This window comes from Toxotes jaculatrix, chromosome 19, assembly GCF_017976425.1.
Source record: "Toxotes jaculatrix isolate fToxJac2 chromosome 19, fToxJac2.pri, whole genome shotgun sequence".
Taxonomy (NCBI): domain Eukaryota; kingdom Metazoa; phylum Chordata; class Actinopteri; family Toxotidae; genus Toxotes; species Toxotes jaculatrix.
In genome coordinates, this window is record NC_054412.1 from 5,410,864 (window position 1) to 5,434,795 (window position 23,932).

The 23,932-nt window shown below is 39.9% G+C and overlaps 1 protein-coding gene across 8 annotated transcripts in view; it reads right to left on the minus strand.

Moving 5' to 3' along the window:
- lama2 (laminin, alpha 2) overlaps nucleotides 1–23,932 on the minus strand; it is a 150,280-nt gene that overhangs the window by 44,113 nt on the left and 82,235 nt on the right. For 3 of the 8 annotated variants that reach the window (XM_041064262.1, XM_041064263.1, XM_041064261.1), the window contains exons 22-36: nucleotides 21,370–21,476; nucleotides 20,590–20,862; nucleotides 19,705–19,885; nucleotides 16,835–16,971; nucleotides 15,220–15,351; nucleotides 14,662–14,766; nucleotides 11,586–11,729; nucleotides 8,300–8,476; nucleotides 7,916–8,101; nucleotides 7,547–7,665; nucleotides 6,539–6,656; nucleotides 4,663–4,815; nucleotides 771–895; nucleotides 556–642; nucleotides 190–383 (exon numbers count right to left, since the gene is read on the minus strand). In XM_041064262.1, coding sequence (XP_040920196.1) covers nucleotides 190–383; nucleotides 556–642; nucleotides 771–895; nucleotides 4,663–4,815; nucleotides 6,539–6,656; nucleotides 7,547–7,665; nucleotides 7,916–8,101; nucleotides 8,300–8,476; nucleotides 11,586–11,729; nucleotides 14,662–14,766; nucleotides 15,220–15,351; nucleotides 16,835–16,971; nucleotides 19,705–19,885; nucleotides 20,590–20,862; nucleotides 21,370–21,476 — 2,238 coding nt within the window. The remainder of the gene's footprint in view (nucleotides 1–189; nucleotides 384–555; nucleotides 643–770; nucleotides 896–4,662; nucleotides 4,816–6,538; nucleotides 6,657–7,546; nucleotides 7,666–7,915; nucleotides 8,102–8,299; nucleotides 8,477–11,585; nucleotides 11,730–14,661; nucleotides 14,767–15,219; nucleotides 15,352–16,834; nucleotides 16,972–19,704; nucleotides 19,886–20,589; nucleotides 20,863–21,369; nucleotides 21,477–23,932) is intronic. The other 5 variants (XM_041064268.1, XM_041064266.1, XM_041064267.1 and 2 more) reach the window with 3 other exon arrangements.

The window sequence follows — 23,932 nt, forward strand, 5'->3', positions numbered from 1 at the left end:
TGCTGCCTTTCATTTCTTTTCAAACTGTAAGATCTATATTAAATTTTTCAACCGTCAGAATACTTGAATGAAAAGGCAGTGAAAGCCATAAAAAGTGGGGTAAAGAAAGATAAACAAAGAAAGAAAGAAAGAAAGAGAAAAGGGAACTTGAAAAATGGTAAAGTACAAAAAGCTGTGTGTTAGTCTTACAGATGATTCCAGCTGGTCCACACACATGCCTGTCCATGCACTGGTCACACGACTTCCCCGATGCCCCGACCCTGCAACGGCATTGGCCCGTGACAGGGTCACATGGTCCGGGCAACGCCCCCCACATGGAACACTTACACTCCTCGCAGCGTCCACCTGGCATCCTTGGGTTACCGTGGTAACCAGTGGCACATCTGGACAGAGGAGGGTGGTCATAGCAAGGAGGAAAGGGTTAACCACTATCGTTTTTTTTTTTGGCAAACAAATGAAGCTGGTGACTTTTCTGACCTACATTACAACTGGATGATTTCTAAGCTCAGCTTGCTTTCAGTAATTATGGCGAGACTGATTCTGTGTGTGTCTGACCTCTCGCAGTATTTGCCCTCGTATCCCTCTGGACAGGCGGTGCATCGGTAGTCATCAAATCCTTCTGCTACGCAGGTAGGACTGAAACTAGACACGGAAAGAGGTTTTCCACAGAAATGACTTACTTTTTAAACAAGGTATTTTCAAGTAAAGAAACAATTCATTTCCAGTGAACACGTAAAAAAAACAAAAAGAGAGAAAGACACAAAGTTTACTTGTTCTCCACGTTGGTAAGGGGGCAGGCGCAGGGTTTGCAGTCGTCAGGAGAACCTCGGACCACTCCATAGAATCCCGGAGCACAGCGTTCACATCGATCACCCTCTGTGTTGTCTTGACAATTCTATACACACACACACACAAATTCATGTTACATTTTTGAAGACACTCGATTGACTTCAATTCACTTTCAAATGAACAGACTCTGGTCCCAGTGTGCGGGTGTCAAATTTCCCATCATTCTCCACCCAGCACGAGTTCTTGGCGAGAGTGGTTGGTTTTAAATGCAGAATTGATTGTGCGAGCATAATGTGGGCAGCTGAAACACAATGACATTAAAAAAAAACTCATGCTGCTTGTCGAGAAAGCTTTTCATCTTTTTTTTTTTTTTTTTTTAAAGCAAACTAATTTTCAAATTAAATTAGCAGAAGTTAAACTACACTTTTATCTGTTGTATTTGAATACTGCCACTGGCACTTTGAAAACAAGACACCAGATTTGCCTGAGCAATACGAAAAAACAACTTATTGAATGGTATATTAGCACCTCGGCTCGTGTTTGCTCCCGTTATAGTATATTTTGTTCCTCTGCTCAAAGAAAGGAAAAAGAAGAACTTTGTACAACTCTTAAGCTGTGTATAATCCTTTGTATGCGCCCAATTGTCTCAATTTGACAATGAGATGAAATTAATTGAAAGACAATCATCATTCGCTCCTTAATTACTGACTGAGACTAGTTTTTTTGGTGAGTGAGATAATCATCTCGGCACCATTGGTTCGTTCACACTGACACCAGAGGAAGTGTTTAAAGAAATGGTGGCATACTTAGTATTACCCACTGTCAGTTCACAATTTTTTTTTTTCTACCGAGAAAATGATCTCATCAGATGATTTTTATTGACTTTTATTTTTCAGGGAACAGTTGATTGAGCAGTTGCTGGCTTCACGTGCACACACACACATCTGAACCGTTACTGGGAAGTACCAAGTGTGGTTGCAGCTGCTTCTGCAGTGCTGAGCATCTCTGCTGAAGCAGTGGGGAAATCACTAATCATTTCTTTTCGCCACCCACAGTTTCTGAGCCATTCTAGGGCCAAACTTTCATCCAGTGTGGAAAATTTCTGATAGGAAATGTAACTGTCCACACACAGTAATGAAAGTTTTTTTTTTTTTTTGGCCCAGTCCCACTCCTGCATGATGAGGTGCTATGAGACCCTGCACAGCAGCGACCAGCTAGCTGTTAGCTGACAGGTGCGATCTCACACGTCAAAGAGTTTAATAAGCTCCCTTTCTGAAAAGCAGACCATCTGAAATACTCATTTACTTTGAAGCATCTCTTTCACCTGTTGTTGTGAGAATAACTACAAGGTTACAATGACATACACAACCATACACTTACCTAACCAATAGTACTATTTTCATATCTAGAGATGTTTGTGTTTGTCAGTTTATTTTCAGCTACGCTTATTATACAACCGAACACACACACACACACACACACACACACACACACACACACACACACACAACCTATTCATACTTGTATTCTGACAGTTACTATGCGAAATACGTACACGCTGTATAAACAAGAACGCACAGGAAAATGCTCACCAATGCAGACTCAACTGACACACACCCACATACTATGCACTCAATCATACACACACACTCACACACATACACACAAACAATGTAAACTCACAATGTATTACATACTGTACACAAACACAAACATGCAGATCTCTCCTCTTCATATCCCCAGGGTCCTGTCTTATGTGTTTGCCTTGTTTGTTGAAAATGGGAACTTCAATCAGTGCAACAGGAAGTTGCCTCTTAACGAGGCAAGTCATTTCCATTAACTTCCTGTGTTCCTCGTTACCACTAATTACCACAGAAACAAACTCGTTTAGCATTTTCAATTTAGCCCGCTCGGTTAGAAAATGCTAATGACATTGTTATGGAGAGCGAGATGGAAATGGGCGAGGAAAAAATGGCTGGGAGGCAGAGGGAGAGAGACAGAAATCAAACACAAGAGAAGAGGGAGGGGAGAAGTAACAGGAGAGAGAAACAAATTGGCAAAACTAGAGAAAATTAAGGAGCGGTGCGAAAGAGAAAGATGCTTGTGTAGAGGAGGACTGGGGAAAAGAAAAATAAGAGAATTGAAGGTAAAAGACAAAAAGAATGGGGGAGAGATGAAAGTACACAAAGGATGAGTAAATACACAAATGACGACGAGAGGGGAAAGAATTTAGGGAATGAGAATCGGGAAGATAAAAAACAGAAAAAGAAAATTAGTAGAGGATGGGGGAGTGGAGGAAGGAGAAACAATAGACGGAAGTGGAAAAAAAGGCGAGTGGATTAAATAAAGTAGAGATGAGGTAAACTTCCAGAAAAAGAGAAAAGACAACAATAATTAGAAAACAGAGGACATTGCAGGAGAAACAAGAAAACACTGGCATCCATACTGAAGTACAACTACAGTCTATTGTAAGAGGACACACTTTAAAATCAATACTGTCAAATGGAAAAACATTCCTTCCAAAACGTTTATTTGATTCGATATTAGGCATCTTTTTAATGGCTGAAGCCTTTGATTATTAGAGGAATAAAATTTTCAGTTAAGCCAGTGACAGTTATAAGATGGTTATATTCCAAATTGAATAAATCAGAGTGAAGACCTTTCATATAATTGCTCATCCTTTTAGTCGTCCTGTTTATATGCTCTTCAATCAGTAATCAGAAAGTCACACTCTGTCACGACCAAACACCAAATCCAGCGCTTCACCTCGAGCAAGTTCTTGCCAAAAATTTAGTTAGCTCAAAAAAATTGTAATACTGCTGCAGTCATTAACGAAAGGAGCTGAGTCACTTGCAGTACTCACTATATTTTAAGCATAGGGAAAAAAAAAAGGTATCATTTTTCTGAAAAGGCTCCATGAGAATATACTACTGTATTCTACACCTGCTGTCAGCATCAGCATCTTTCAGAGTTTGTTTACATGTGTTTGTATTGATTTATCTTTCTGGTTACCGAGCGCAACAGTGTTCTAACCACATCAAACCACATAATTAAATGGCTCCTCATCAGCTGTGCACAGTTAACCTCAGCTGATGGATTTTTCTGACAGTATGAGCAGTTTACTCTGTGGTGGTACAATTGTGGCAAAACAGTGACATTCTCTGAGTCTGCCGGGGCTTTAATGGATCAAATCCGAGCGATGACCTGCGCGATCAGCTGCTCCCTGAGGTCAAAGGTTTCAGACTACAGAACTGACCAGACTGTGAAAAGGCTGGAAGTGCCTACCAGTTAACAAATGGTGTGTGCAGATTCAACTCACTAGCCACCAGTTGGGTTTAGACACTACATGCAAAAACACACACAATCAAGACATTTATGAAGGCACAGCATTTTTCTTTTGCAACTTTTTTGGAGGCTTTTGTTTTGCACTGGAAAAAAGAAGATTTAAAGACTGAAAACTACAGTAGAAAATTAGCAGATATCTAAATACCTACTGACCAGTGACTGTACTTACCTGAAAATACCTGTTGAATACACTTTATGTTAAACTGTTAAGAATCAGATTTATCTGGCGTAATATGTCCTGACTGTATATCTTAGGATAAAATCATCTTCGCCGGTCTTTCTAAAAGTAGAGATCTAGCTTTGGGTCAGATCCAGAGGAGAGGAAATTACAGCCCGGGGTCGTTAATTATTGCAGGGCTAATTACAGTACCTGACATCACACCCAACACACACATACACTCACACACACACATACGCACACACACCTTTTCCTCTCACCAAGCTACCTGGCATATGGCTGTATGAGGGTCTCCAGCGGCAGAAGCCCCCCCCCCCCCCACACACACACACACACACACACTCATTTACCTGGCATATGGATGTCTCTGGGTCACAGGTGGAAGAGTGCCCACTGCATTGGCACTGAACACAGCTGCCCATGCCGGGAGCAATGGGCACTCTGGACGCTGGAGCAGATGTCAGGGAACCGCTGCGAAGACGGTAGAAACCTGCAGCACACTCCTGCACAGAGAGAGACGCAGACACACACACACACACACACACACACACACACACAAAGAGAAAAAAGGGAGACACAGGTTTAGAAAAGCCAAAACACAGTTGCGAATATCCTGTAAGATCCAGTTTTGATAGCATTTATTCCCATAGTAAACACACACTGTGCATGATACTGGAACACACACACACACACACACACACACACACACACACACACACACACACAGGCTCTAAACAACTACACACAAGGACCCACACATCCCTAATTGTTATTTCTCCAGGCAACTGTTGACCACTCTCTTTCACACACATACAATTAATAGTTATTCCCTTCAGTAACTTTTCAACACACACATTCCCACACCCTCACATACACGCCCAACGCACATACACACACGCATGCACGCGCACACACACAGCACACTTATACATACATGCAAACACATGCAAGGTAACTCGGTCTCCCTCTCTCTCCTGTTCAGTAATAATTAATGGAGTCCATTTAAAGAGCCATCTGTTCCCTCTGCTAGCGCTAAACGCCTGTTTAAAAATACTTTATTAACAACGACGGCAGCTACAAATAGAACGGCCATCTGTCAGTCAAGCCCTCTACGACCTGAACATTTCAAGTTTAGCTACCGTTTGCTATTTGGCTTCCATTTGGTGCCTTTTCAACAGGCTCCGTAGCTTCTAAATTATGTACACTGCTGATTTTTTTCAGACAATAAAAACGGGTGCTTCTGTGCACTCTAAGTAACAGGCGACAAAGTGAAACAGAGGTTGAAAAATATAGTTAAAAGTTTGCGGGAAACTCGTGTAGTCCTTTGAGATTAACACAATAATACCTAAATGACTCTCAGGCGACGTTGTCCAGTGGAATTGCCCAGAGCTGTTGCATCCATATATCATAAGCCGTCTCTGCAAAATCCTCATTAAACTAAAGATTGAGTCACTGCTATATGCTTTCTGTGGCTTAAGCGAAGGAGCTGGACGCAGCTGAAAGTCAATTGCTTTGACAAAATCAAAACTGAGCGGAAAAAGCGCTCAGTGAGACTTAATCCCGGCCAGGCAAAGCCAAAAAATAAATAAATAAATAAATAAATAAGAGAATTTGAAAGGCGTCACAGAGGCTTAAAACTCTGAACTTAATGTAAATTGGAAACTTGTGAGATACTATTGAAAGCCCAGGCTATGACCTCCATGTTTACATTCTCTCTCAGCAGAAAGGCAGCAGACAAAAAAACATTCATTCCTCTGAGCACTGAGAGAGGGAGAGAGAGCTCAGCAGACTCTGTCACTAACTAATGTTTGCATGAATGTATGTTAAATAAAAAATGTGGTTTCTCAACACGAGATGATACAAACACTGTCTTTTCTTTATAATATTCTTACTATACATTACTTTGTATTTTCGTTGTCTTTGATATTTTATTTGATCTAATGTCGTGTACTTTTTGCTGCTGCACTGAAGAACTTTCATCACACAAATCATTAAAAATACTGAGTTACAGAACTTTTTAAAAGAAGTGCAGCAGTGGATAAGTGAGAAGCAAAGTGCAAAAAAAAAAAAAAAGAATTTCAGGCCTTTATCAGCAAAGTCGGAGCTCGTTAAATCTAAAGTGAAGGGATAAGTTTTTTGCTTTCTTTTAAAAAATATTTCATGAGCTGGTTTCCCTGATATCTATAGGTAGTGTACTCCATAGCTCTGGGGCATATCTGTGCGCACCTCACACGAAAGTCCAGAGTATCCCATTGGGCAGTCACATTTTTCTATCTGATGGGCTTTCTCACTCTCTTTGGTCGGTCGTCCTTCCTCCGCCACTGTTAGACTGATCTCGGAAATACTGAGAGAGAGCAGACAAAGATCCATTAATATAGTGATCTAATGACAATGACTTCACAGCTGTGTATTTGTGTGTTTCTAATGACACTTATCTGTTGGGACATGTGGAAATTGTGAAGCTAAAGCATTTGCCCTTCATCATATCAAAGCAGCTATACAAGGCTGATAAATTTGTGGCCTGAGGTATAAGGAGATGAGTTGCACAGCTCTCGTTACAATCACGTGCAGTTCAACCCGTTGAGTGATCATGCACAAAGTTTGATTAATAACTTTTGTGGTATTTTTGTTTCAGATTATTGAAAATTTCAAGTCAACACTGTCTGAGAAAATAAACATCGGCCTTCATGAAGTCATCTGCAACCACAGACTCAAGGGTTTATCACCCAAGGAGGCCCTTGGCCTGATTTGGCCTGATTTGCCCCCCCTCGGACTCCTACCTCTTCCCCAAGAAGAAGAAGTAGTGAGGCACTGTCTGGAGGTCCAAGAAGCCAGCCAGCCTTCTACAAAGAAGGGATCCGTATGCTCCACGGTCACTGGACTAAGTGTGTAAATGCAGGCGGGGACTACGTTGAAAGGTTTTCTAAAACTGACTCCTTCTACCTTAGGCCACAAACTTATCAATCATCAATCATTGTATTAGAGGATAATAATATAAACATGGGATATCCAGAGAGAACTATGATGGTTATTTGCAATAGGTTATAATGTTTCTGCTGAGGAAAAGGCTTTCAGTAGAGTTCATTTTCATTATTACACCCTGAGATACAAATGAGAGGGAGGTTTTTCCCATAGGTTATCATTTAGCCAGCCATCAAATTTCACATTTATTAATGGACAACACTGTGCGGAGGTGCACGGAAGAGTGTGTGTGTGTGTGTGTGTGTATTTTACCGGCTGTGTCTCATCAAGTTGCCGTGTGATGCCTTAATTAGGATGTAGTCCACATAGAACAAAATGTCCATGAAGTCCTCTCGAGTCATGGACCGGCCATCTGCGTACTTCCACTCATGCTGTACACACACACACACACACACACACACACACACACACAGTGATTACACTGACAAATCAATTTTACCATAGCACTCCTTTACCAATGTAATAAATCCTGTTTGTACTGACAGACAGAGCTCCCTTATTTTTTTAGTTGGTATTTAATAAAAGTTAATGTTTATAAATACTCAAACAACAAGACTCAAAACTCGGATACTTCTTCAAGTATCTTCCAACATTGAGCTTTTATCCAAAGCCTTACTGTACCTCTGTCATGTCGATCTCATGGCGGGTGAGCTGACCGATCTGGAGTCCTGTCATGTGGCGAGTCATCACGATGCTCCGGTTTGGACCACCCTTGATGATGACCTGAGGCTCGTAGGAGGAAGGACCAGTTTCATCTCTGGCCTCATAGTACACTGCATATTTCAACTGGCCACCATATGCTGTGATCTAAAAAAAAAAAATAGACATAGGAAAATCATTAAAAACACCACCGAAACAGTGCTGATTGTCCTTAGTGGTCATTTTTGTCCATTGTCCATCAGCCATATGGATGAAATAAATCTTGTACATTATTGTTTAGTTTGGGAATTAAAAATTGCTGTAAGAAAAAAAACTGGTCAACAGGTTTCTTCTGAGGTTTCCTACCATAGAGCCTCTGAACTGCTCCGGCAGCTTCCAGTAGTAGGGTTCAGAGAGCGTTGAGGTGACCAGCTCTGCATGGGCGATGATCTCAGGGTGCTGAAAGCTCACTCCTCTCCTCGTCTCAACAGTGTTGGATTTATCCACCAGGGGGAGCACCGTCTGCTCTGGCTTTAGCGTTAACTACAGTGGGGAACATGAACGGACTCAGAGATGACAGATTGTGGTGTGGTACACCTTTCTATAATATAACATAAGTTACACTGTATACGATAACACGACCCTGTAAATCAGGTGAACATGGGTCATGTGTTTGGAGTCAGTATCTTCCGTTTTTTTGTTAAGTCACACAAACTCCTCTTTCCCTGACCTCCTAATGATGCTGACTCAAACAATGCTCCACCCTCACCATTCTTTGACTCTGGCAGATATCGGTTTCAAATAATTTTTTGTCTGAGACTCCTGCCTTGTTACAGAAAATTTCAGTATTCTTTCTTTCTTTCTTTCCTCTGTGTCTTGTTTCATCTGTGGGCACAGGGGATAGTGGAACATCCAAACTAATGAGGATACATCAATGCAGCTCTTCTTAGCCTTAAACAGCCTGTTAAACAGTCACACTAATTTGATCAGGTACAGGAAATTCCAGTCATTTCAAGTATGAGAAAATGCCTCTTAACTGGCATTTATACTAGTGGTATTAATGTAAATATCTTCCCATTCAGAATATAACTTGAAACTGATGGCATCACTCTATCTCTAGCTGATATGCGAAACTTATTTGAGTTATTACTGACAGTGTGGAGAAAATCTAGCCCTTTCTTTCTCATGCTTTCTGTCTCCCACTTTATGTGTTGATATTTCAATATTACTTGAATAATATCAGGGTTTATTATTGACTGTGGGTTGTGGCTGAGTGGACCGCTTTAAAAATAGATTCATCGGCTCGAGCCTGGATCTCTTTCTGCTGCTGTAGTCCAGCTGTGTTGATATGTGGATATTGTGTGAATAATATCCCAGGCATTATGAAAGAGGGCTCTTTGGTTGAGTGGACAGAATCTGAAATCTATTAAGTCACTGAAGTTTGGACACACTGGCAATGCTGACTGCATAATACAGAGGAAGCTGCATGTGGAATGGAAAATGGCCAATTTCTGTCTTAAGTATTAGTTAAAATGAAATCAATTCCAAACATTTATAAACTGTATATTGTTTTCTCATTTGCAATTTCTTAGATTCAACTTTGAAATTAAATGAAAAAAAAAAACTTTTTTTGTTGCTGTCACAGGAACAAAACTTTTTTTGTTTATTTGAGCTGTTGCTTCAGTAAAATACTGATAAGATACTGATGTTAGTTTAATCTTAACAACTTCTATAAATAAGACTGAAAATGTTGAAGTTTCACACAGTGTTATTCCTTTGTTTGCATTTGCCTAGAAGAAGAAGAAAAGCAAATTTTAGCTCAGTGTGTGTTTTCATTCACTTTCTTTAAGCATGTGTATTTTACCATCAGAACTATCATTGAATTCAGCTTATAAGGAGTTCTCCATCCTTTGCAAGGTCATACAGCCCTTTTCACATAACACTGCTGGCTTCATCTATTTATTAAAGTAATGGCTCTTTATTATTTAGAAATAGGTGCTCTTTGTTATGGCTTTATTAAAACATGGCAGGATCCTTATAGAAAGAACCACATGCAAAATTGAACACCTCCTGGGGACTAATGCGCTTCAGGAAGTTAAGAGTTCACAGACATTTTTTAATTTTTGGAGCTTAACAGTTACTGACTCACAGATAGAGGTGGTCACTCAGTTTGTTCAGGACTTTCTGTTTAATGTTTCCTTTATTTCACAGCTCAGAACTCTATGACCGGATAAGTTACCAATTAATAAACTAATTAGACAATGCTGCTGTTTGTCAGCAGCAAACGCTCTTTTCTTTGAGAAGAGAAGCCTTGTAAAGGCTTTTTCTTATCTGTGCTTTCATCTTATCTCTGTTCTTTATACATGTTTCTATTAGTAATTAATTAATTATATTAGTGCAGATCTTCACAGCAGTATTTACCTACCAGTAAATATCCATAGACAGTTACATAGTTCTCCCATCAGGGATAACTACCACAAAACAGGATGTGTATGCATGTATGACAGCGTGTGTGTGTGTGTGTGTGTGCGTGTGTTTCTGTATGTGTCCCTCTCCCCTAACCTCAGTGTAATCCCACATAGTGTGAGTTTATGAGTGTATGTTTGTCCATGTGAATGCATGTGCACTGTTTGTATAGTGTATGTGAGTAGTGTCTAGATTTGGTGACTGTGTGTGTGTGTTTGTGTGTGTGTGTGTGTGTGTATGTCCCACTCCACTCAGTGTAATCTCACGATTCAGTGGTTCAGAGAAAATCTCCCTCTTTCCAATAAACTCTCCATTTTTTTTGCAGTCTTTCTCTCTGTCCGGCTCTCTCTCTCTCCCCCCCCCTCTCTCTCTCTCTCTCTCTCTGTGAACAATAAATGAAGTGAATGTTTGTCGTTCAAATTAACTCCATCTGAAAACTCTACGGTTACCACGGAAACTCCCGTTTATCACAGATGGCAACCGTTTCTGAGATGAAGAGCCTTTATTAAAAAAAAAAAAAAAAAAACTGGCTGCCACTCAAAAACTGACTGTTAACTTGCTGACGGTCTGATGGTGTCACTGCACTTATGTATATTTGTTTTTGACTTAAAGCTTTTGTCCATAATGTAATTCTCTCACTCATGTTTGCATTTTGATGGGTACAAATCAAGTTTATGCCAGTAAGATTTTGGGCTTATAAAGAGATGCCCACAAATAATTCTAAAGCTAGGCTGCAAAAAGTAACCAGCACCATTAGTTTTCTACTGTGCAAGAATTACGCATCTTATAATTAGATCTAATAACTTTAAATATTTGAACAAGCCTCTGATCATCCATAGATAATGATTAATGAAGGACATGAAGCTTACAACATTGGCATAATGCAGTGTCAGTTGTAGGCAGCCAGCTGTCAAATATGTTGTCTCAGCAAGGAAGCTGGCACAGACAGTGTGTACACCAAACACAGCTTACAGGCAACTACTGGATAGACTCTGTTTGATAACACGTTAGCGGCAAGAGAGATCATAAGTGAACATGGATTCGGTCCAGATGCTGCTCTTTAAAGATGGAGCACTATGTCATTCCTCCCTGTAGACTAGTAAGTGTTGTTTAGGGTCACTTGATGGTTTTCAGCCAAATACTTTAGCTGACTACTGTTAAAGAAATAACTGATTTGTCTACTCACCCACATCCTGATCAGTCCCTGTGCCTCCGTGCACGAGTGTGTGAGGCCATAACAGTAACACTTGCTGCAGCCCAGAGGATTTCGTACCGACAACCCAAATGTGTCGGGCTTACAGCGGTCACAGTTGTCTCCCTCCACATTTGCCTGAAATAACAAAGGCAAACACACACACACACAGGTGAGGTAAGCTTTTGTGATTCCTTATAAACATTTTAATGTAATTATAATACCAAACCTATTTTTAAAGGACAGCAAACAAAAAGTTTTAGACAAACTAAAATTCATCTGGACACAGTACAATGAAATGAGATGGGTCAGTTATGAGAAACATAAGCCATTTATTTTTAATTAACCTATATATAATTAATAACAACGTGATGACAACTTTTGTAGCATCCAAACTTTCTATCCTGCTTGTGGTCAGAAAGTGGAGTGAGCTGAAGAAAAGCCCTTCTGCAGACTTACAGCAGAACACGTAGCTAATAAGATGGAGGTACGAGCCCAAGTCCTTTAGTTGAAAAAGCGTCTCTCTAACCTCAAGTCCGCTCGAGTTGTTTACACTCATCTGAAGTGTAACATAATTGTGATTGTGCCAGTCTCTTAACTTTAATTGGTTATTATGTGGCTAACGTGGACACAAAGTTCTACTGTTAAAATACACCCAACCAACACCGCACAGAAAATACGTTTGATGCCTTTGCTATATTGAGCTAGAAATAAGAATCCAACGGCTGGTGGTATCCGGCTGCAGTGAATGTTTACATTTTCAGTAAATAAGCTGTGAGCTGACTGGTCTAAAATGGGATTGTGGACAGGGCTGTGCATTAAGCCTTCTCTCTGCTAAGAAAAGGCTCACAGTCCTGTCAACAAAACATCATCCAATTAATGTTGAGTTCTGTCAAAAAGTCCTGCAGGTTAGTGAGTTAGGACAAAGAACATCAGAACAAAGTGCAGGTGTGGTGAAGGAACCTAGAAAGTCAACTACGGTGCTCTACAATATTAGCATTTGCAAGTCAAAAGGAATTTATTAGGTTTTCACAAAGGCTGCAGAAACAGTGTTTTGAGATTTTAGTCTATAAAATTCTCATTCCGAGAAAATACCAAAAGTGCTGTTTTAAAATCACTTGTTTTGCCCAAAAACCAAGGTTATTAAATTTCCATTAAAAAAAAAGCGAATGGGGGGTGGGAGGGGGGTAATTTGAAAAGCTGGAATTTGTGAATTTTAAGAATGTTTTTCTTGATGAATCACTTAATTCAATTATCAGAGAGGCACAGACAGGCATGGAGACAGACAGACAGGCAGACAGACAGACAGGCAGGCAGACAGACAGACAGGTAACCAGCATAACAGGTCACAGACAGCAGAAATAAGAGCTGAACAGAGAGACAGGGACCAGGTGACGAATGACTGAGTGACAGGCAGTCAACCTCCTACCTGCTCAGAGTGAAGATCACACTCAGCGATCTGAAGCCTCATTACAGGCCATGAATCAGATGTGTGTTTATGTTTGTATCTGTGTGTGCATGTGTATGCAAAAGTTTGTTTTAGCATTTGTCACTGTCTATGTGGGATAATATGATAATATGATCAGCAAGTGACAGCAGGGATGAAAGTATCTCCAGCCTGGCTGTGCCATATATTGAGTGTGTGTGTGTGTGTGTCAAGAAGAGTGGGAGAAAGAGAGAGAGATAAGGTGCTGACAGGGAGGATCAGAATATCAAACCACTGCCAGTTTTCTCATATGGAACATTTCACTACTTTCACAAATACAAATAGTGCACCCCCACCCACCCACACCCCCACACTTACAGAAAATAAATACACTAACTGAACTGTGTATTAGATACTGGAGACCCACTATGTCTTCTTTTTAAACTAGTTTAACTGTGATTCAAGAGTTCCACATCTCACTAAGCTGTCCATGACATTAAATATGAGGACACTTTTTTACTAATCTGCAAGCTTAATGCAATTCTATACATAAATGGTGTAATTTAAACATTTCTGGCTGGCGGACAGTTGTAAACTAGCAGGAATATTCAGTTGTGCAGTCTAGTATCTAAAAAGCAGTTTTAACTGCTTTGGAAAAAAGAAAAGAATGGCAATCTTAATCGTACTGTATCCTGAAGTACTAAAGATTTCTCAAGAAGGATTAATCAAATCATATTGGGTCTATTTGCTCTGCAAATCAAGTCAAAGTCAAGTCATTTCACCTACTTGTGTCATTTTCTTTTTCCACTCAAGATTTCAAAAGGACTGTCCAAGGTTAAATGATATTAAGATGAATTGATGCTTTGAAGTGTGATATGAAACCACTACAGCGGCTGACAGTGAAAACTGTAACTTTACAAAAGATTTTCTGGTGACGTGTTCGTGTGTTTGAGGATCAGTGAAGCGTACAGGGATGCCACTGAATCTCAGACTACAGCACTGACGGAAGAATAAGGAAAATTAATTTGTTATACTATTTTTACACCTATATAAATATGGTAATAGTATTTATTTGAGAAAAACAAGGTAGAAGAGAGGAGACGACAAAGCATCCACACACACACACACACACACACACACACACACACACACAAACATTTAACTTACTTATTTCACAACAATGCTGTAGAAAAGACTGTATATGTTTTTATGTATGAATCTTTGTATAAATGCATGCATCCGTCTAACTTAGCGTGTGTGTGCGTCTCTGTGTGCCTTTGTGTGTGTGCCAGCATATGGAGCCTGTCACACAGAGTTGTCTGTCATACTCGGTTCTGTAACATTTACAGGAATAATTACACACTAACACACACGGATCAGCCACAGCATTGACTGGCTTTAATGTTGTGGTTGATTGGCGTGTACTATAAAACACAAACATGCACAGACTGTGAACACACACAGAAAGGACAGAGAAACCATGGGCAGTAGCTCTTAAAATCTAAACTATCATCTCCTGGTAGGATTAAAAATAATATATGCCATAGTTTTTTTCCTCTCACACACACACACACACATGCAAAAAATGTGGGAGGGTGAGCATTACAAGTGAAAGTGTGTGTTTTTTGTGACAGTATGCTGTACCTTGCAGCTGCATTTTCCCGTTCGATCAGCGCAGGCACACACTCCTCTCTCCAGGTCACAGGTCTGGCTGTCCGATCCTGAGACGCTACACTCGCACTGGATGCACTGTGGGAAATGTGGATGCAGACAACGCCAAGCTTCTGTTATCAACAACACAGCAGGTTCAGAGAGGAGCTAGCAGAGTGTGTCCTAGCTTTATGCTTCACCAAACCATTAAACTTCACTCCAAAATGAAAATGCTGCCATTATCTTCTCACTCCCATGTCAGATGAAACATCACTGAAGTTCAGACGAGCACCAAGCACAGAGATGTACAGTTATTTTACCATTTGACTGAAGTTTCCTGGTTCGAAAAAGTGTAACTTTTTCCTCTGAACACTGACTTTCTTTTTATTTTTTCAAAATCCAAATCTATAAAATCCATAACAGAACTGTCATGTCTATGAAAATCTGTCTCCCTTGTCCTAGTTGAGTAACACAGACTCTGAACTCTGAAAATGAAAAGTACACTTCATGATCCTAATAGTGATACTGGTCGTGTTAAAATGCATCAGTTACCTGAGGAAAGTCTCGGTATCCAATTTGACATTCATTGCATTTCTCTCCCCTGAAGGAGTCTCGACATGAGCAGCAGCCCGTGTTCACGTTACACTGCTGGGTCACCGAGCCGACCACACTGCAGCCACACTCCTACATACATACATACATACATACAAAGGCACAAAACACAACACAAACACAATATTATTGTTAAAAATCTTAAATCAGACATTAGAAGAATTCACAGATACATTTTCTAGTGCAACGCAGTCAGCTTAAACAGAAGTGTGTCCAAAGACTGAGCAAGAGAGGTACTTCTTGCATTGACAGACAGGTGTGTGTGGAATCACCCTAAAAACCAAACCTGTTAACACCAAAGCACTGTTGTTACGCAGTGTGCTTACTAAGGACTACAGCTGAACAAACAACACTGAATGGCTTTAGAATCGAGAGATGCCTCTAAGGTAAAAACACGGTTATAAAAATAGATGCTTGGCATTTTAGCTGTGAGGCAAATGTTGCAGAAACACAATCATAATCATAAACCTAGAAGCTGTAAATTTCTACGTGGTGAAAGAGAACACTTGTGGTAGAATTATCTTCAGGGTTAAAATCCCTCTGCTGGAGTAGCCTTATATAAACACAGAACAAGGTGTTCACACTTACAGGTGAACTCAGGTTGAACTCTTTACAAAAGAACAACAGTTCTGTTCTATGTTTTACCTTTCTGCTTTGGTTGTTTTTTTCACTTTGTTCTGTTGTCTTTGGTTCCTTTTTATGTTTATTTGGTACCACTAACATCTGATGCATCCCCGTTTGTTGTCCGGATCAATCTGTTCTCTGTTAAACTGACGCTTACAGTACTTTCATGTTCAAACTTCTAATTGCTAATATTATACTGCCACTTCTAATAGTTTACTGTTACTGCTGCCTCGCAGCCCTTTGGTGAGATATTTTTAGTGCAGAGAAATTGCTTTTCAAACACTTTGAACAAAGTGAACAAGCACTGTGATAATAAGAGAACAGAATATGGGCAGAAAGAGAGGGAGCACAGAAAAGGAGAATAAGAAAGGTGAGTGCAGGTGAAAAGGAGCTAAAAAGAAAACTATGGAGAAAGACACTCAGAAGGAACAGCAAAGAAAAAGGTGGAAAAAAAACAAATTTTGATAAATTTATACATGTGTGCACTGGGACTAAACCTGGAATAATCTATGTGATTTCCTTTGATTATATTTACCTTTAGTATACACTGCTATTACTTGGGGTTAAAACGAAGAAAATTGTGGTAATATTTTATTTAGAGTAATACACTGACTATGCATAAACATGATCTATGTTGATTTATATATTAGAGTATTTCTCTACTACTATTATGTCAGAAAAGTCAGGATTTATTCGTCCTCTCAGACAGTTTAAATAAATGTAAGTAAAATTGCTCTGAAAAGTCCAGAAAGCCACTGTTTTTCATTATTGTTCAAAACAAAACATTTATTAAAATGGCAAGACGTCCAATCATTAATCTCTTTTTTTTTTTTTTACACTTGCCTAACTTGTCTGCCACCCCTGTGTGTTTGTTAATGGCATCACACCTAGATTACACAAATTGTTCCTTACAAATACCATTTCAGCCCACCTTGCATCCAGTTATGATATCATGGCCCCAGTGGTTTGGAGCACAGCGGTCGCACCTCTCACCAACAGTGTTGGGAGGACAGATACACTGTCCTGTGTTAGAATCACAGTTATTTCCCACATGACTGCACTGACAGGCTGCAAGACAGAGACGAGAGGAAAGGAATAAAAGGTAATTTAACACCAAACATGTAGAACAGAGAAGAGCAAGTGCATTGTAATTGGTTCTGAATAAACTTAAAGACAAATAAGCGTTCTACCTGCCATAAATAACACCTAAAAACATTTTTTTAAATTTTCTTTCACAACATGCTGCCTCACAGATTCCATCTGAAACAAAAGCAACGTGTCTGGGACTGAGAACAGGGAAGGAAGTGAGCGTGCCACATTTTACTGAAAACTCAAACCTGTGCAAAACATTTTAGTAAGAGTGTGTGTCTAGTTGGACTGTTGTGAATATGTGGAACAGAGAAGCACTGTCTTTATCTTCATGTTATCTGACACCTTCCACAGAAGTAGATGTGATGGAGAAAATGTTAAGTGTGAAATTAAGAGACTGAGGTGAATTTTATGTCCGTACCGAAAAATGTGAACTAGCCTTTATGCAATAACACAATTCATCAAATAAAATAGTTTGGGTTTTACAGGAATTTGAGGGGTAATTTTTTGAGTTACTGCATAAGGATTTTGTTGCTCATAGTAAGAGAGTCAAACCCTCACTCCTAATCCCCCAGTGTTGTTCAATTCAATTTATTCAATACCAGCTAACTTATTCAATCACCAACATTTCCCAGAAAACACAGCTGTGACTGGCAAAAGCCTTTTTCTCGTTAAGTTGTTGAAGTTTCAAATGATTTTACGATGTGAAGTTTTCTAAATTGTTAATGGAATAACAGCTGATTAATTCAATGCGAATTGTTAATTAAAGTTACCTTTAATCTGCCAGTGGTGGAAATTTTCTGTCATTTCATTTTTGGAAACTACATGCCCAAGTTCTGAATCATATTTGTATATTGACTTGACTGCAGTAGATTCCCTGGAACATTAAACACAAGCCAGCATATTATTCCTGCAACCTGACTGCTGCGTCGTGGTATTGATCTTAAGACGAATCAAAGCTAATATTCCCAGTACCATCTTGTCTTTCTGCTGTATGACCAGATTTTCTGGCTAACTTATTACTGTTCTTCTTGGCTGTCAGCAGTGGTTGGCATCAATAATGCACTGCATGAGGAGCTTTGTGGGAAAAGCTATTCATAGTTTTACTTGAGGTGGATCGGAGATTATCAATACTTCTGATTTTGCAGCAACTATTTCCCAGGTTGCCAGGTTCTTAGGACACATTTCCTCATTAAAAAAAGATCTTTGTCTTGAATGACAGGATCAATGATCAATGTTTATTAGCAGGCAGTTCAAAGTAACCCAGACTGTCCACACAGTAAGACTTGAGAATCAGGTGAATTTAAGAGAACAGTCTCTTTCTGTATTTCACAGAAACAATATGTTTTTTTTTTTCTGTTCTCACATTTCCTACACTGGTAAGAATAATTCCATCTCCGCTTGGTGCACAGCTGATATCCAACACCAGCCTCTGTGCCTTTGAGTCAGTGGCACGCTGTACAATTTGGGCAAACGCTGACCTTTAACTCGATGTGTAAATTCATGAGACGTGAGCTCTGAGTTGAATTCAGAACAGATTTTACTCTGAATCTTTGCTAATAAAAGATGAATGGTTTTCAGTAAGAGTGAGGAAACTGTATTAGCTGGAACACTCATAGGTGTATGCACAGCACTGATCTTTATAACAGGGTTGGAAGCATAGCACTGAAAAGTTAATACACTGTAAAAAAAATAAATAAATAAAGAAATCTAAAATCTACATGAGCTTAATTTGATTTGATTCATTTAAATAATCTCTTCCTTAAACATGCTGGACATACTAAATATCAGCTGCTGTGCTTATTCACCAGAATCCAAAATCTTTCAGCTCCATAACTTATTGGTCATGTTATTATGATTCTCTGTGCTCAGCCTTCAAAGACACTCATATCACTCAGCAGCTAGCTCCTCTTGGCAACATTTCACATTTCCACCATCTTACTGATACTGGTTGTAAATTCCTTAATTTGATCTTCATTGCTTGCTTCCTTCCTCCTGTCTTTCATTTGTTCCTTCCATCGTGTATCTATATGTGCACATGGGTGTTTTGTTTGATGTACCTGCAGCTTTTGCCAAGATGCATGTTTCATGACCCTGGGGAGAAGTGCTCAACTGTTTATAATACACAGCGTAATGTTAAAAATAGACAATCGTCAATGGCAATACATTTATGAGGTATTCAGAACTTCTGCGAGGTTGAATTTTAAATAATAGGAAGTTTGAGGTTTAGCCATAGATGAAAACTGGATTATGTCCATGTGAAGCTAGAACAAAAGAAATGCCCACACTGACAAAGTCACGTATTTTAAAATACATTGCAGCATTCAAGTAACTGAAGCCAGAGGCTGGAATTCAAAGCATTTTTTGCAATGATGAGCATTTTTTTTTCCCTTCCAAATATTTTTTAACTTTGTCTTGCTCGTGGGGAAAAGAGATTTTGCCTTGCAATAATTATGAAATGATGTGAAGGGATGCACATGCATTTTTGACATGACAGAACAGCTTTTCAAACAGAATTTCTCTGCAGACAATTTGTGGAAACTTTAAATTAAAAACCAAGAAGAACAGAGCAGCAATTTCAGCATTTTTTGATTGCTGACATTACTTTCATTGCAAATTAAGGTAAGTACGAGACAAAACTACATGCTGATATCACAGTTAGCCCACTTATTAAAGAAACACTACCCTATCTATCCAACAGTCTGTGCTTACGTGTGCAGCCGCCCTCCTGGAAGTTGAAGAATCCACGTGAGCATCGGTCACATTTGGGTCCGGTGACGCCCGGCTGACACCGACACTGGCCGTTTTCATCACAGTCAAACGACTTGGAACCAAATGAATTACAGTGACACGGGACACACTGTCCACCCGTGGTGAGGCCATGGGTCTCAGGCTGGAGACACACAATGACAGACAAGGGAAGGGCAGTCATAAACTGAGCTGAGAATAGACAGTTATAGTTGAGGCGAGACAAGCTGCAGACACACTCAAAAGAACTTGAAAACAAGAGTTAAAACATGAGATGCAAGACTCATTTCTGAAATAAAGAAGAAGGAGAAAACAAATAAAGGAATAAAACTTTTCAGTCTTTTAAATTTTTTTTTCACTCTGCTGTCTGAACGTCTGAAAATGCCTCGTTGTTGCTCTTAAGGAAAATAAAACAATGCCAAGCGTGCCGGTTCATCAGACTGAACCCAGACATTCACAAACCGTCCCTTAAGCTACAGAATGCCAGCCAAGTTAATTCTGACAATCTTTTGAAAAATTGCCATATAAAAATATTTGAATATGGTGCAGTTCAACTGAAAATGAAAAACAAATGTGGCTGCTTCAGACAAAAACATCACTGATTTGCCTAAAAATAGTGCGACGTGCAACGGCCACGCTGAAGAAAACCTTAAACACCTGCAATGTTCTATAAAATCCAGGTCCAAAAACTTATGACATCCACAAGAACAAACAAGTAAAATGTGTTTTAAATCTGTTCAGGCCTGCGAACATGTCTCTGCATCTATAAAATGTTTGCACACCAAGTAAACAGAAACACACCATGCGACTTAAAACACACCACTGTAATCCACATGCAGCGTGTGTTACCCCTGTCTTGGGCCTGTACGCGCCCCTGGGACAACCCCCTGTGCGGGACGGCCCCACCCATCTCTGCTGCACAGTTTCTATAGGAATGCGCTCCACTGGCCGGCGCGTCTCTCGCCTCTCGTAACTTTGGCGACGCAGGTCACAGCGTCGGCCCACAAAGCCGGCGCGACAGATGCAGCGCCCCTCAACATCACAGCGCTGAGACATAGAGCCGTGAGGGCTGCAGCGACAGGGCACACACTCCTGACGCTCAGCATCCCACCAGCAGTTAGGCTGGACCAATCACAGCGCAGATGGGCGGAGCAGGGTTAGACAGGGGACCAATGAAAATGAGTGAGCAGGATAAATATAAACGACAATGTGAAAGTACAAGAAGTGGAAAAAAAGTGAAATGATAAAAATGAATATCCATCATCATCATCATCATCATCGTAATTACTGTATTATTACGATTATAGAGTTGCTAAAAATAAAAGAACCAGAAAAGATAAAGCAGTAGACTATGGATGGCCGTTACAGTTTCATAGATTGTAAATCAACCCATCAGGTACACACCACATTGCTGGTTAATTAAAAACACATTTGATGTACAGAAATGCTAAACATAAAGTGTAATACAAAGCACAGTCGAAAAAGATGTGTTTTCGGTTATAAGACTCAAAGCAATAGGATATTAAAAGATGACAACAAATTGTTGTGGAAAATAAATGAATAAAAAATAAAAACAGGAATGTTGCCAACACGTTGGTCTTATCTGTAAAGATTATAAGTATCTCTTACCATGCACTCGTCACACTGTCGTCCAACCACATTTTCTTTGCACTCGCACTGTCCAGTCTCCTTATTGCACATCTCATATACTGAGCCATTAGTGTGGCACTGACAGGCTGCAGGACAGGACAGGACAGGAGGGGAGAGAGCATATTTTACATCAATTATCACTTCCTAATGGCAAAACGTCTTTATGTGGACTAACTATAATAACACATATTGGTTTAACAATAACACAAATTGGTGAGTGTTTACTTCACGCTGCAGTAGGCTGGAGAAGAGCTCAGATCCTGCTTAAGGTCTTCTTCAGGATTAGCCGTAAATATGCACTTTAATATCCTCCTCACTGCACTTTAGAGAAAATCTCCTACAGCCAAAATAGATTCTTCAGTCTAGGGGGCTGACTTAGTTTTGCCAGATTATATTTTGTGTATAAAAACCCAGTTTGAGCAAGTATGAGCCTAAAAGACAAAGGAAGGCTACAACAGAGAAAAAACACATTTCCATTCGTTTGAGAATGTTTTCATTCATTTGAGATTTGTCCTGTTTGCTCTGATCTACATCTGTTGCGGAAATCTGGATGAAGACCAGCACAAATTCATTCTTCGAAAAGCAAAGTTAAACCAAGTCACAGGAAAAAAAAACAAAAAGCAGCTTGTGAGCCTTCACTTCAGATGAAGCTGAGATAAAGAATCAACAAAGGGTGAACCTCTTTACCACTTTCCATTCATCTAAAACACTGACAAAACATTTAGGGAGGTTCACTTGTGTAAATACATAACTTTTGGCTGGCAGACAAAGACAAAAATGTTGGGGCTGTTTGTGGCCCCCTTAAGTGCAAAGGTTTGTATGACAATGGTGGAAGTAAACACAAAGCAGGTTCTCCTTCTTTCTCCACAAGAAGAAAAAAAGATTTGAGTCTCTTACTGTTTCTCCAGCACTGAAAATGACTGCATTATATTTAGTTCATGGCCTTTGTCATGTGTGCAGTTTTTTTTTTGCTCTATGAATGGGTCAGTTCCAGAAATATGAAAACTTATTCCCACATACAACCTTTCACATCTTTCTCTCTTTCTTTACTCGTGATACTTTGCATGACTTTAACTGTACTTTGTGTGTTTAAATCCTACTGGGGGGGGCACACCCACACACACACACCAATCAACCCCTTAGATATACAATTAAAAGCCTGAACATTACAGCTCCCATCTGTTGGATGGGCTGTCAGGAGAGCACACGCGTTTGCACAAAGATGCACACAAAAAAAAAAAAACGCATACACCTTCTCAAGAAATCAGAAGCACACACTACATCACATAGGCACACATGCATATTCGTAGCCTGTTTTACCTCCTGCTATTCGCTTCTCTTAGATGTAAAAGAGACAGAAGGACAGACCTGAGTGTGGGATGGGAAAGTGAGAGAGACAGGGGTACAACAGATGTCCACACACACACAAAGAAATATGCGGAAACACACTTACAGAATGCAACATGCATCGATTTCTGCTTCACACACAAGTGCAAGAAGGCACACATGCTCTGCCCCCCCACCCCCCACACACACGCCCACACATCGACACACATGCAGATGTACACACACACACACACACACAACCGCCCGATTAAACATACAAGAAAACATGCAAATATACGTCTGTCTCTGTTTCACACAGTCTCTCACACACACACAGTCTCTCATCCCCCTAGTTTCACCCTTCGGGGACCATCTGGACTCCGTTCTGTCAGTAGCTACAATACAAGCCTTGTTGTGGGATAAAATGTTGCTTTTTGTTGTGTATTTTTATTTTCCGAGCTGGCCTTGATGGAGAATATGACTTTTTTTTTTTTTTGCAAATTGAAATACATTATGTGCTGCTATCCAGCAATCAGCAGTCTGTCATGTCAACAAAAAGCAGGAGTTTCTATGGTGCATCTACTCCATATTATTAACTCTACAATGGTGTGTTGGTTAGATGTTCAGACGCTATACAATCTATTAAGCATACATACATTACAGTACATACAAAAAGTGGAAATGTTCTGTTGGAAAAGATGCTGCTGAGATATGGCGTTCAGAAGCCTTGAGAGAAAATGACACTTGTTTTATGAGGAACACCCATATTCATCCAATTATCTAATCAGCTAATCATATGGTAGAAGTGCAATGCATAAAATTATGCAGATACAGGTCAGGAGCTTCAGTTAATACTGAATGCTGAATATGTCTGAAACTGCTGATCTCCTGGAATTTTTACGCACAGCAGTCTCAAACACCCAGAAACTCCTTATCGATGAGAGAGGTCAGAGGAGAAAGGCCAGACAGAAAGAACACAGTAACTCAGATAACCACTCTTTACAACTGTGGCGGGCAGAAAAAAAAAAAAAAAAAAAAATTCTGAATGAACAACACATTGAACCTCGAGGCAAGATGGGCAACAACAGCAGAGGACCACGTCACACTCCACTGCTGTCGGCCAAGAACAGAAACCTGAGGCTGCAGTGGACACAGGCTCACCAGGACTGGAAAAACATAGCCTGGTCTCATGAATCTAGATTTCTGCTGAGGCTGC